General features: G+C 41.8%; 1 protein-coding gene across 3 annotated transcripts in view; it reads left to right on the top strand.

The window, feature by feature from the left end:
• The first annotated feature begins 2,441 nt into the window (after positions 1 to 2,441).
• Positions 2,442 to 14,109, top strand: part of NEMP2 (nuclear envelope integral membrane protein 2) — a 37,777-nt gene continuing 26,109 nt past the window's right edge. Inside the window, exons 1-2 of one of the 3 annotated variants that reach the window (XM_054699940.1) lie at positions 2,442 to 2,604; positions 11,597 to 11,712. In XM_054699940.1, the coding sequence (XP_054555915.1) occupies positions 2,499 to 2,604; positions 11,597 to 11,712 (222 nt within the window). In that variant the 5' untranslated portion in view covers positions 2,442 to 2,498. Of the gene's footprint in view, positions 2,605 to 11,596; positions 11,713 to 13,431; positions 13,560 to 14,109 lie in introns of those variants that run through there. The other 2 variants (XM_037523717.2, XM_037523719.2) reach the window with 2 other exon arrangements.

Below are 14,109 nucleotides of genomic sequence, written 5' to 3'. Positions count from 1 at the left end.
CACAGGGACAGAACTATCACCTTCTAATAGTCTTGTTATCTCTGGGAAAATATTTATTGTTATCCTATAGAGAGGAATAGGGTGTTTCAATTTAGCTTCTTTATAGATATTAAGAACAGATTACATGAATAACATTTTAAACATTAATTTATTACTGTGTGCCTGCTCTTTTATTTCTCTACCAGCTCCAGCTGCAGGAAAACATTTGTTATTCAAGATCTACCTGTTTCTTTTAACTGTTATAGGACAGGGAGAGGGGCAGCCCAAACCCCGCAAACCTGCCTGTTCTAAATGGGTTCTGCCCTCTGCCGCATCAACACAAAACATGAGACTTTTTAATGGCAAGGAACTTTAATACAACTAGGAAAACAATACAGGAAAGGCAAAGAGTCTAGTTTCTAAATGAAGCACCCAAAGTTACCCGTCCCCTCGTGGGTAAAACTCCATCCATATGGGATCGGCCCAGAACAAGGCCCCAAAGCCTGCCACAAGTCTAAAGCATCTTCCAGTGGGGACCCACAGAAAAGGGTCAGAAACAACCAGAAAGCCCAGAAGGAAAAAAGCAAAATCAACATCAAGATAAAAGCTGCCATTGTCACCTCCCCGTGGGTCTCACCCACATCTGTGTCACCCAGTCCACAACCAAAAGACAAGCTGTTTCTTCACGTGTCTCTAGGCTCCATGCGCCTCCTTCAGGTCTCCTGGCTCCATCCTGCTCCTTCCTTCCTCAGTCTCTTCTGCAGCTTCTCCTCTTCCTGCTCAGCTCCACCCTCCCTTGGGAGGGGCAGGGAACCTCTCCCTTTACTGGGGACCACCCTGTTACATAACCACTTTCCATAGTGTCATCCAAAATGAAACTAAATTAGGGCCTTCCCGGTGGCACAGAGGGTTGAGCGCTGGCACAATGGGTTGAGCACAGCACTGCGAAGCTGTCGGCAGCCTCTAAGGCGCTGGTTCGATTCCTGGCTGGCCAGGGAGATTCCCAGATGGCGGAGCAGAGCTCTCCTGTTGCACCGCCACTTCCCTCAGCTGTGTTTTCAGTCCATCTGCCTGTTCTCCTCCCCACTCTGTCTCTGGTGAATCCTCTCACCCTCCCGCACCTCTGGCCTGTACCCCAGCTCTTGTATAAAAATAAACAAATCTTTAAAAAAAAAAATGAAACTAAATTAAAATGAATGTGGTTAGGAAAAGGTCCTTGTGCTAGATGCTAGCTCATACCTGAATCAGGGGTTCTGCCCTTTCTCTGGAGACAGTCTGCAGGGAGAATCAGGGTGGGCGTTCACTTAATAACAGTTTATTTGTATAATTATCCTCCTGAAGAGTCACTAACAAGCAAATTTCTGCACCTTCTAAAAGCCATACATGATTGTGCACCAGTGCCAGGGACTCTAGTGCATCTTCCTCAGATCATTTAGGGAAAATGAGGCTGAGCTAGTTTTAGAGGATGATTTCTGTCACATTTGGGTTCTCTGTGGTACCTTTTGTGGTACCTTAGCAGAAGACCAGAGCTAGAGAAGGGGAAATCACCTTTTCACATTTTTTGAATGAAATATTGAATCACATTCATGGGTTTCCAGGGCCTGAGAGGGCTGATTCTTTAAAAAAAGAAAGTACAGTATATTATATACGGCTGCATGTTCTAGATTAATTTTCAATAGGCTAATCAAGATATATCGTTTTTTTAGATATAAATATAACATTGTGTTAGTTATAGGTGTACAACATGATTTGATATATATATATTGCAAAATAATTACATTTTTAGTTAAGTCATCACCTCAGATGGTGACAATTTTTTTTCTAGTTTTGACCCACCTTCACCTGTTTCCCCTACCCCTAGTCTCCCACCCCCAGAACCTGCCTCCAGCAACCACCGATCTGATCTCTGTATTCTTTTTAACACAGCTAATTTTAAGGGGTAGCTGTTAAATTGGTGAGGGAAGGTCTTACAGCCTCTTTATACTGAAATGTGGTGTGTCTGAGCTTAGCTATACAGTCAGTGTTATTTAAGCAATGGTCTATTTGTTATTGCTTGTTACAAACCAAAAGAAAAAAAGAAAAAGAAAGAAACTGACATTTCTTTATAAAAGGGGGGTCTGCCTAAGGGCCTTGCCCTCGGGGTTCACTCCTGGGAGTTCTGAGACCTCTGCTCTAAAACTCCTCGGGTCACAGGGCAGGCATTTGTAAGGAAAAATCTGAGGCGTACCCCCCCTCTCATTACCTCCCCCCCGCCCCGGCCTTGGCTCTGTCACTGCTGGGACGTGACGCGACCGCCTCCTGGGGAAGCCAGGATCGTGAGGGCCGAGGGGCCTGGAGGGCTCGGGGAGCAAGCTACGAAGCCTCAGGGTCTAGGCCAGACTCCACCTCCGTTCGGAGAGGCGGGGCCGCCTCCTTTCCCGCCCGCGGGCCTCCCGGCCCCCTCCATCTTCCTAGGCCCCCGCCATTTTCGCTACTCTGGCGGCCGGCCCGGCCCCCAAGGGCTCAGGCTGCGGCCCGGAATGCGGCCGCCCGCGTGGCCGTGGTGGCCGCTGCTCTGGCTGCCACCCCTGTCCACACTGCTCACGCGCTCGGGACGCGGGGAAGAGGCGGCGGCGTTGCTCCCAGGTAACCGCGGGCACCCGGCGGCGCGCGCGCCCTGCAGCCCCCTGGGCGCCCTTCCCACCCCGGCGCGAGGGCCCGGAGCGACGGACGCGCCCCTGCCGGGTGTTAGCCTCACCGGCGGGCGCCCGAGCTAGGCCCCACCTCCCTTGCAGTTCGCCTTGTTTTTCTTGGTCTCTCTCTCTCAGACACTTTGGGCAGCTTATGATTTTACTACTGAAAGCAGTCGAGGCTCAGAGATCTTATGCCCAAGGTATTAACACTGCTGCTCATTGACATAGGTGACCCTAGTTTCCCCGACTTTAAACACAGGGCTTTTGTGTAGTACATCACTTTGTGTTGAAAACCTTAGTTTTCTAGCTAACACTTGCCTTGACTCAAGACTAGAGAAGGTAAGAGCTCAGGCCTTAGAATCAGGCCTAAGTTCCCCTGCCCTTGACTAGCTCTGTGACCTTGTGAGTGAGTCAGGCTGCTGGAAACAAACAAAAAAAAAACTCGGACATTAATACCATTTAGGAGTATTGTGATGTTTAACGTGTGGACAATTCTGGTACAATAGGAAACAAATAGTAGCTGCTTATGGTGTGATGAGCTGGCTCTCCGTGGAATGCTCTCAAAGACCTGACACACAAGGGGACGCTCAGATTCTAACTCCACAATCTTTACTACCTTGTTAAGAGCTTAACATTTCCCTTTCATTGCTTTCCTGTAAAAATCTTTAAAGAATTTCCTGAAATCACTCTCCACCAACTTCTCTTCCTCTCATTGGTCATCCTGGTTGCAAGGGAAGTAACAAAGTACGATTTTTAGCAGGGTCTCAGGCATCCTTCCACTAAAATCAGAGTTCTTTGTCTAAGGATGAAAGTAATTAGAAATGTAACTGGTATGAAAGGTAACCAGTACATAGTGATGAAAAATTAATTCACAAATCTGTTTAAGGAGGTCTTATGAATATGGCAACAACCAGAAATTTGTAAGTAACCCTGGACCAGCACCCAGAATGTTGTGTCTAGTTCAGTCATTATATTCAGCCACCCACTTGTCGAATTACCTTGGTCCAGGCACGTAATTTTTATTGGCTGTAGTTTTCTCATAAGTAAAATGAAGATGTCCGATTACTGAATGGTTTCCAATATTTTCCTTTTTTTTTTCCTTCAACGACCCCATTGTTTTTCAAGTTGTTGTGTCATCACATTTAGTGTTAATAGTTCACTTCTCTATTTTGTTAATCAAAGATGTACACAAATGCTTATCAGAGTTTGTTTGCTTGACACATAGAATGCTCACTGAGTTGATAAAATTCTAGCCCAGGCTAAGAAAAATGGCAACGTATATGTATATATGTATATATGTAGAAAAATGACAACACTTGCCATTCCAGATAGTTCTTAACAACTAGGATTGTGAAGCATCCTGGATCCTGTGATGTGCCAGTGACACCATGTTGGAACTCTGACTAGACTAGGTCTAAGAACCATTGCTGTTTCAAGAGTGTGGTTTTATGAGGAACCCTGAGATCAAAGAGCTGGTGTTTTCATAACATAGGGCCTATGCATAATGTGAGAGACTTGGATTAGATGAAATTTCCTGGTCTAAAACTCTGTTTTGAACAAATACTCACCCTTCCATGGAATAGAGAACATCTAGACTTGAGACCAGCTCTCTGTTACCCTATTTCTAGGAAAGTCAGAGGCAGTTGGCGTGGAAGAGGCAAGGAGTTGCCTCGTTGAACGGAAAGAGAAATTGCAAACCAAGAGTCACCCACAGTTGTTGGTTTGGTAGTTAATAATTTTTTTTTTCAGTTGTGCATCAGAGTTTGAAGATGAAAATTCATAAATTAATAAGTCACCCACAGTTGCAAGTAGTGGGCGAGATCCCCAGAAGTCATGTGTTATCTTGAGACAAAGCTCAGGTCACTGCAATGAATTCCCAGGCTTGAATTGTAGCAGTAAGCCATTTGAAACCACAGCTTTAACATTCATCTCCGAAGAAGACGACAAATCAATAGTTGATTTTAAAATCAGACCTGAATGTGTATTAGCATGTGATGATTTCAGTTTCATTATATATGTATGTAATTGGAGAAATGAAAACCAAGATTTATATTCAAGTCAACTTAAACAACTGGGTTAAATAAAAATTTACCTTTGTGTCTTTGGTGCTATATGCTGACACCTTTAAAAATGTGAATTTCCAAAATATTGCCAAGGTAAATACTACTTCTGTTTGAATTCTCAGGAGTTAAGTTTCCTTGATTTTTTTTTTTTTTTGGCCTTTTTAAAAATTGTTTTTCTTGTCACAAAAGAAAAGCAGCTATAGGCCAAATGGGGAAAATGGCAATCTAATAAGTGATTTTATTATTCTGTTATAATTTTATCTGAAGATTTTTTTTTCCCATGTGAGGGGCACGTAAGGTTAAATTTTCATGAGGAACATTGCTGAAAAATTTTTGTGTTGGAGATTGTTTAAGATCTGCTAAGATTTTAGGTGTTTGTGCTTTTTATTTTTAGCATACTCTTTAAGTAGATTTAAGTACTACCTGCCCTTTTCTGAAATTTTGACTGAATATTTTTACCTTATGTATGACTAAACTTATTAATTTAAATATACCTCTATACACTTAAGAAAACTAATAAATGACAAAAGTATTAACAAAGAAGTAACTTTAAATTTAATTTGTTAAAGTAGGCGTTATTTAGCTATTCCTTTTTCATATAAAATGTAATTTAAAACTTAGATAAGCACTATAAATTGAGTGGTGCTTGAACTAAAAGCATCTCATTGGTTAAGCTTATCAAAAGCTGCTTTGATAATGTAAAAAATTGTTTTGTCTTAGCATTTTGGGCACAACTGTCCATGAATATATTGTTCTCTCCAAGTCAGGTTTATTGAAAGGATCCAGAGAGCCTGCCAAGGACAGAAAGAAGTTAAGGAAGGTGACACCCATTCCATGGCCTACTAAATACTGTATTATTGGGATGGCCATACTGAGGACAACATTTGGGATTGGCTGGAACATACTCCTAGGTGCCTAGAAGATAAGGCAGAGCTGCTATAGCCATGCTTCCAGGATTTTCTCCTGATCTGAATCAGTTTTGGGAAGTGAATATGTAGATTATGGGGCACCCTCCAGGCTAGAGAAATATTTCAGCCACAGATGGAATTAGTAGTTCTCCCTGGCAGGCATTGTACTTTTCTGTCCGAATGAATTATTATCTTGCATTTTTATGAATCCCTAGAAATTCCCTTTTGTTTTCTGCATTGCATTGTTAAAGGATTTTGTTGTTGGTATGAAATATTTGAGTTTCCTTACTTCTTCCACAAGGAAATTCTATCCTAGAAGAATGGACCAGCAAAACTGGGGTCTGTGTGAATAAATGGCACCAGCAGACATTAAGGCAGCTCTCCAGCCTTCAGTGTCAGGGCATGTGGCCACAGAGTTGGAGTCAAGTGGTCTACATTTTCTATTTCTCACCTGCAGGTGAAGATAGAGGAAATAGAAACAGAACAATGAAGTGTCTCTAGAAGATTGCTGAAGGGAAGAAAGACATAATCTTTCTAGCAATCTAAGATAAAAAGATCTGGTTCTCTTCTCTATAGGCAGGCAGTAGGCCAACCTCAATAACAATCTTGATCATCACAAGTCACTGCCTAATGCCTACTGCAACCACTCGCCCATGGCTTAAGGGTCACATGAACTCACTTGGAGCTAGCCTTTGTGGCTTCTTGTGTCTGAGTTTCTACTTCCTTGAATATTTAGGAATTCTTGTATGGGTTGCTTGAAATCCATTCACATCAGGGGAGAGGTAATAACAATGGTTGGCAGCCACAAGTCACTATAGGATACTGACACATTGTCTATAATAATGTCTTGTGTAGTGTATAAATTTGATATTAACTTTACCTCGACAGCAGAAGCCACTCTAGAAACATTTAGGGAAGACACTGAGACTTGAGTTTAGTAGTGTTTTTGTAGGTAGCCAAACACTGTCTCCATCCATACTTTACTTAATCAGGTTAACGAAGTAAAATTCAGAGCAATTATTTTCTTCTAACCAGGAGATCCCTTATAGAGAACATTGATGTACCATATATTATGAGTAAAAAAAGTAACAAACAAGCGTATTGGTGCCTCTTGTTTCTTCCTGCCTTCTCTCTCCCTTGAGGAGAGAGAAAAGGGTCTCTAGCCCAAAGGGTGTTATGGGCATATTGAGGATGGTGTGATTAGGGGGCAGAGTAGCCTGTGGGTTCTGTAGGTGTGGTAGCAATGGCACAGGCTTGAGAGGGTGTCCTGTTACATCATGTTGCTTCAAGGTGCGTACCAGCATGTACCACCTTTTATGATGCTGATTGGCACTGGCCAGGCTCTTAAAAGATTGGCCAGGCGTTCACTGGCCTGACCAGCGCATGCCTGAATCACCCACAAATCCTGTCAAATTACAGCACTCATACAAAGGACAAATATTTAAATGCTGGGGATACATAATGAATATGTAGTGTCCCTAACTTCATTAAGAGAATGAGTATGAACTAGTAAGTACATATGTGATATGAAGAAAAAGTAAAGCATAGTCAGAAGAAAGCCTGTGGAAGTGACTGGTGGATACTACTTTAGACAGTGGCTTTCTGACATCCAAGCTCATATATCAATTGGAAGAAGCAAGCTCTGCCAGCATCTGAGGAATCTAGTTGAGGCCAGGGAAACTGCAGGCAGGAAAACTGGAGGTTTGGGGGGGGGTGGAATCTTGAGGACAGAAGGGTTGGTGTGGCTGGAGTAGCCAAGAGAAGTAGAGGAGAAAAGCCAGAGGCACCTAGATCCTTGGAAAGGCATGTGGATTTTATTATGAGTGTTATGAGAAGCCACTGAAGGGTTTTGAGCAGGTAAATAATGTGGGGTTTTTTTTTTTCCGGGTTGGGGGTAATATGGGGTTTTTTGTTTTGTTTTGGTTTTTTCTTTACATTTTATAAGGACTGGTTTATTAGGAAAAGGAGAAAAGAAAAAAGAGAAGGACGTGTAGAGTCACAGGCAGGCTGTCTTGGGAGGAGAGCTGCCTAAATAATGTGTTTCGATTGATGTTTTTAAACCATCCATGTGCTGATTGGAGAATGGATTGTAGGGGAATAGGGCTAGCTCTGGATGCAGGAAGAAAAATAGAAGACAATTACAGTAATCCAAGTGCAAGCAGACAGTAGCTTGGACAACAGAGAAGCTTTTATTCCTGAATTCAAACATTGCACTATACATATATGGCATCATTTGGCTTTTATCTTAGGAGCTACAGGTATCAAATGATTTACGGAACAGTCAGGATCAAATGAAAAAAAAATCTCATCTGAAGGTAGCATTTGCTTACAAAGCTCAGACCCCATGAAGAGGATATTCTCTCAGGCCATTAACAAGAGGCCCGCTTAGGAGAGTTGATTCATCTCAAAGTGAAGCCCATGTAGGAAAAGGGAATGCAGAGAGCGACCTGGGTGCAGCCACAGGAGAAGCCCTTGTAAGCTGTCTCTTAAGTCGTAATTGGGGAATCTGACAGAATTGTGGCAGAATTGTGAAAATAGCCTCCTTGAAGCCTGTAAAATCCCCTTTAAGCTTCAAATAAGAAGCTCCTTATCATTTTCACAGCATATTTTCAGTATTCAAGAACATAAATGTTCATCATAATTGCTTCTGTCAGCATAAACTGCAGAAGTCATATAATTGCTACTAAAATGAATTTAGTCTGTGTCTTAAGACCCAAGCTAACCAAGAGGCTGAAGAAAGATGCCCTTGTGATTATAACTACTAATGTGTTAAAATGAATAATCATTTTTGGGTTTTCTATCATTTCTGTCCTTGACTTTATGCATATGAAATGATACATTATGTAATTATATCTTATACCATCTTTAAAAAAACATGCGATATACCACCATCTTTAAAAAAACATGCGATACATGCTTATCTTATGTTTTATGTTCTTTTTCATTTTTCAGTATAGAGTCCTGTTATGTGACTATTAAAATCTAATGCTAAAATGCAGCAGGCAAAAAAAAGTTACTACCTTGCAATTTAAATAAGACCCCCTAGCATTGCACACATGTGTGGTATTAGAAATAACCCTGAAGAAAGAACTGGTTGGGCATTAGCGGGACTGCTGGGGTTTGTGGACCTTAGACTCCACGCTCCTTACCTGCCCTGGTGAAATATGCTCCCCTTAGAAACAGGTAGGAATTCCTCTCTTCTGTTGAGCACTCGCAGCTTAAAGTTCTCAATTCTGGCTGTCCTATCCTGCAAATTCAAAGCACTTCTAATCTGACCTCTGCTGCTCACCAGCTGAGGGCTTTTAAATATAAAGTGTGCATGTTTTGTGTGTGCGCGCATGTGTGTGCATGTGCTGCCTCAAAACTGCTCAGGCTTTTCCAGGTTCTACCCCGTTTTCTTTGGCAATATCTTTTCTACAACTAGCTGCCAGCCCTTAGATGTCTGGGCCAGTGCCCTTTTGCTATGCAGCCTCTGGCCAGGTATATAATTTGCATCTGTGATGCGTCTAAGAATATGCCTGAGCATGATCGCTGTGTGTTGGTAGTATTGACTCTGCATACTGCTTTTGGTTCTTATGTATAAACAGATGCAGGATACATTTAAAAAAAACTGAAATAACACTGGTTTATAGCATTATATAGGCTTCGGTGCCCAGCCTTATAAATCAGCATCTGTATATATTACATTATATATTATATTATAGTTATCAACAGAGGTCTAGTTTTCATCTAGTTTCAAATCTACAGGATACTAAATTTGAATTTTTAGTTTATTTTTTTAGTATCCTATATTTAACAGGACCTACAGAGCTTCCTTCTCATAACTTTTTTGAGTTCTGCCTCTAACCTGTATTCACCAATCAGACTCTCAGGCTATGCATGTTTGTTAGTATATTTAAGAATAAATATCACAATGTGCAGAGTAAAGATGAAATGATTTGTCAGTGTCACAGTGGAAGATACTGGATACTTGTGTAACTCTCCTGCTTTGTGTAGCCACCTGAGAACCCTGGCTTATGAGGTTGTATTTCAGGAGGTTGTGGGTTTTTGCAGTGTCCTTTCCCCAAGTCTGTCATCACCTTTTTCCAGCTTAACACTAAGGATGTGTTTAGCCAGGACAAGGACCTATCTGGGCTTATTCAATATTATTCTCTAAATGGATATAATTGTTGACTAGCTATTAGTGGTTACCCAATCTTTCCCCATCTTTGGCATAGCAGGTTGTGCTAGCTTTATTTCAGGTTCTTCTGGAGAAACAGCTGACCACACTTTCCTTAGAGGAGTCAGGGGTTGGGCATCAGGCCATTTCTCTGTGTGCCCATAAGTGTTCCCTGCCCTTTTCCAATTTTGCAGATGTAATGGTGACACCCTGTCCTGAATCCAGAAGAATTTATGACTTTCACTTCATTTTAAATTCAAATGCAGGAGCAGTCACAGAATGGAAGAACCCCATTTCTTTATAATTTTCTTGTGTCAGTTACCGTATTTATCTCTGTAAATTTTCACCTTGCTTATAGAATGCTTTCTAAAACATTACAGGAAATATCCACCTTCCCCGCCCCCCAGATATTATGTTGTGTTGTCTCATGTATTAGTTGATGTATGTATTATATAATATTTATATGACATACAAATACACATACACATCTACATCTGTCCCAATCACATTTCTGTGCACAGCCTATCTTGTCTTCACTTAGTTTTGCCAACCAGAATTCAGATTGTGGGAAATGAACTCATCCCTCTTTTCCCAGGCAAGCTTTCTTTTTTCTCCAGTATTTTTTAGCTGGATAAAGGACAGCACCATCTCTCCTCTCACCAGAATCTTCCATCATCTTTGAGCTCTCCCTCCAGTAATGAATCTCCAGAGTCTGTTGATTCTGCTTCCTACACCCCCTTTAACCTATTCTTCTTCCTACTCAGTCCATTTCTTGCCTACATTGCTTCAATAGCCTCCTTAGTGGTTCTGCTTTCAGCTGTCTTCCCGGCTAATATTCACATTGCTTATAGAATGCGCTTTCTAAAACATGACAGTAAATAATCTTGTCACTTCCTTATTGAACTGGCTAGTCTCTGTTCCCATGGAGCCATCCTTTGCCCCCTGACTGCTGCTGCAGGCCTGGAAGCTGAGCGGTGGGGACTGCATCACCTGGACTTTGCCCTCTGGCTTCCTGTTAGATTTGGCCAAAGAGAAGCGCTGATCAGGAGGGCAGGAGGAGAGAGAGGTTGAGACGCCCATACCCTCACTCCACTTCCATGGAAGTTCTGGCAGTGGTTATCCTTTTGCCATCTCAGGCCTGGGATGTTAGAGACTTCCTGTTGTTGCTGGTTCCTGGGAAGTGCACAGTGCCTTGTTAATGCCTTGACCCTGCCCACGTCTCCGCTGAACTCCTTTCACTTAAACCTTTTGAGGTTTAACTTGACACTTTTCCTCCTGAGACTTTGATACCTACCTAATATCCTTCAATGCTCTGCTTTCAGCATGAAACATAACTTAGTGTAACAGTGACCACTGCTTCCCTCTCTAGCTGCAGGTATTGAAATGTCCTCTTGTATTCACTACACTCCCTCCTTCAATGAATTGCTGAACCACTTCTGTCATCCGTATGGTTTTGTACACACCGCCTCCAACCCATCATTGCCCCCAATTTATCCTGCAGTGCCTCATTCACATTTCCTCTTTTCTGGGGCTGTCCTCAACTCTTGCCCTCTACTTGAGGACTGAAGAAGTATTTTTTTCTCTGTGCTCTTATAGTGCCCTGCATATTTCATAAGAGTATTCACATTGGACCAGAAATTTTTGTCTGTCTCCTTTTGGCTTGGAAAGAATAAAGGACTATAATTACCATGTAGAAGAATTTATTGGTCATAGACTATAAAAATGGCTATTGTTAAATCTGTGAATAGAAAAGAAAAAAGATAACATTATGGGCAACTTAATATTAAGAAATATATTTCCTGTTCTCTCTCTCAGCTCAAAAGTGTGAAGCTTTGAAGGAAATGGATTTAATTAAAGTTCCCAAGTCAAACTGTTACTGCTACTATCAAAATTCCCAAATAGAGTGGAAATACATATGGTCAACTATGCAGGTAAGCATCTACTTTTAAATCATTTCTTGGGTACAGGGAATTAAAATATACTACTTGAAGAGTAGAAGGTAACTTTTGTATGACATAGAGCTATATATCATTGTGAAAGCTGACTTGGGGAACACACACAGTGACTCAGGAGTCACTTTAAGGGGGGACTTCAACTCTCCATGCTCTTCATTGGCCCTACTCCAAAAAACTCAAATAAACAGACTATTTGAGTACAGTGTACTTGCTCTTTAGACACAAGACAACACCCACCCTCCTACTTTCCAAAATAATTGCCATCCCAAACCCCTCAATATAGAAATTCTAGAGTTAGCTCCAGTGCCAGATATGGCCAAGATAATAGTTACTCTGAATTGCCTAGTACTTTCCTTCATTCAAGATTTAACGACTATTTATTGAGCACCACTAAGTGTCAGGAACTATTTTAGGCTCTTGGAATATATCAGTGAACAAAATAAATCCCTAGTCCTGTGAGGTTTACAATTTTGGGAGTGGGGGTAGGGTAGATTTTTGCCATAAATATAGAGAAGAAAATTATAAAACTAATAAGTGCTATGAAAAAAATAGAAAATAATATGAAACAAGGGAGGTGGGGGGCAAATTACAGTAATAAAATGTGTGGCTGGAATAGTTCTCATTGGAAAGGTGACATTTGAGAAAGAGTTCATGGAGGGTGTCTGGAGAAAGTGTGTTCTAGGCTAAGGGAATAGCTAGGAAGTGGAATTCAGATGTTGAATTGTTATATTATTGAAATATGATGTTGTTATATTATTGATATATGATGTTGAATTGTTATATTATTGATAATATACGTCAAAAGTCTACACAAAGTTAAAGGTCTACACAAAGGAATTCTTGGAGGAGAAGTATCACTCCCCCCATCCCTCTACACATTTCCTACCTGACACCTGTAGGTGCCAGTTTTCTGGTATATATAGTGGATAGTACACTGGCATATCTGTCCTGTGTTTCTTTTGCAAAATTAAGCAGTGATGCATATTTAAGGATGGAGCGTAAAGCTATGAGCCTAATGAGTGGGTTTGGATGAAAAGAAGAGAAGCAACAACTGAGCCTGGGTCAGTCTTCTATTAATGGGCCAGAGAGTGGAAGGGGTTGGTAGAGAAGAGAGAAAAAGAACAACAATCGAAGAAGGAGATACCCAGGAAGTCCCAGGAAGAAAGTGTAACAGAAGAAGAAAATGAACAACACTGCTGAATGCTGATGGACCAAATAGGATGTCTGAGAATGAATCCATCACGTAATTTAGCAACATGTAGGATACTAGTGACCTTGTCAGGGGCAGCCTTTTGGGAATGGTGCCTGATTGAAGCAGGTTGAAGAGAAAATGGGAGGAGGGGAACTGGAAACTTCAAGTATGGTAAACTTTCAAAAAGAATTTTATTCCAAGGAAGCAAGGAAATGGGATGATAGCTACAGAGGAAAATGGGGGGATAGGGGTGTGTGTGTGTGTGTGTGTGTGTGTGTGTGTGTGTGTGTGTGTTTTAATGGCATATCCTTGGGTAAGCAGAGATGGATAAGATCCAGTACACAAGTCGGGTACTTGCCTTTAGAACAGAGTATGTAAATCTCCTCTGTGGCAGAAATTCTCCCCAAAACAGGAAGCAGAACATGTGCCTGCTGGTGCTGCGAGGTGGGTGGACATGGGGATAGGAACTGGTTGACATTCTCCTCTGATTTCTTACATTTCAGTGGAGTGGGAAGGATTATCAGCCAAGAGAGTGGAGGAGGAGAAGGTGTTGGGATACTGAGGAAGGAGAAGTTGTGAAATCATGGTTGATGAGAGGAGCACTGACTACAGAGGACTGGGCAGCGTTCAGGTTCGCAGTCATGGGTTTGACGTGAGACCACTGTTTGAAACACTGTTTCTCCAGCACATTCGGAGATGTAGAAATTCAAGAATGGAATAAGGGGAGAATTGGGTTTTGCAAGTGAGTATGATAAAGCAAGAGGATTAGAGTGGGGTGAAGGGTACAGGAAGGGGGATGATTTATAATGATTGATCATAGAATTTAATTGGATAAGAAGGGACTGAAGACATCAAGGGGTTGAGGAGAGTGAAAGATGCTTGATCCACAGTGTGGTTAAAGACTTGTTGGGGGTGGGCTATTAGAAGGAATATCTTGGAAAGATAGGAGGTGGCGACCAACCAGCCAGTGGAAGTGCAGGAAATGCAACCTGTAGAGAGGCTGCAATTTGGACTCATAAGTTTCAGAGTGTGGCCATGGGAGTGATTAGCTGAGGGAGGATGGAGGACAGGAGCATGATAGGGAAGTAGATCGAGGAACTTAGAGACCAGGGTTTTGGAGGGAGTTTGATGTGTATATTGAGTCCTTAAGAAGTATGAAGTAAAGCCATATGGGCCACAGA

The sequence above is a fragment of the Talpa occidentalis genome, unplaced genomic scaffold (assembly GCF_014898055.3).
Source record: "Talpa occidentalis isolate TD23 unplaced genomic scaffold, MPIMG_talOcc4v2.1 talOcc4.3, whole genome shotgun sequence".
NCBI lineage: Eukaryota > Metazoa > Chordata > Mammalia > Eulipotyphla > Talpidae > Talpa > Talpa occidentalis.
This window is presented reverse-complemented; position numbering and strand designations above follow the sequence as displayed.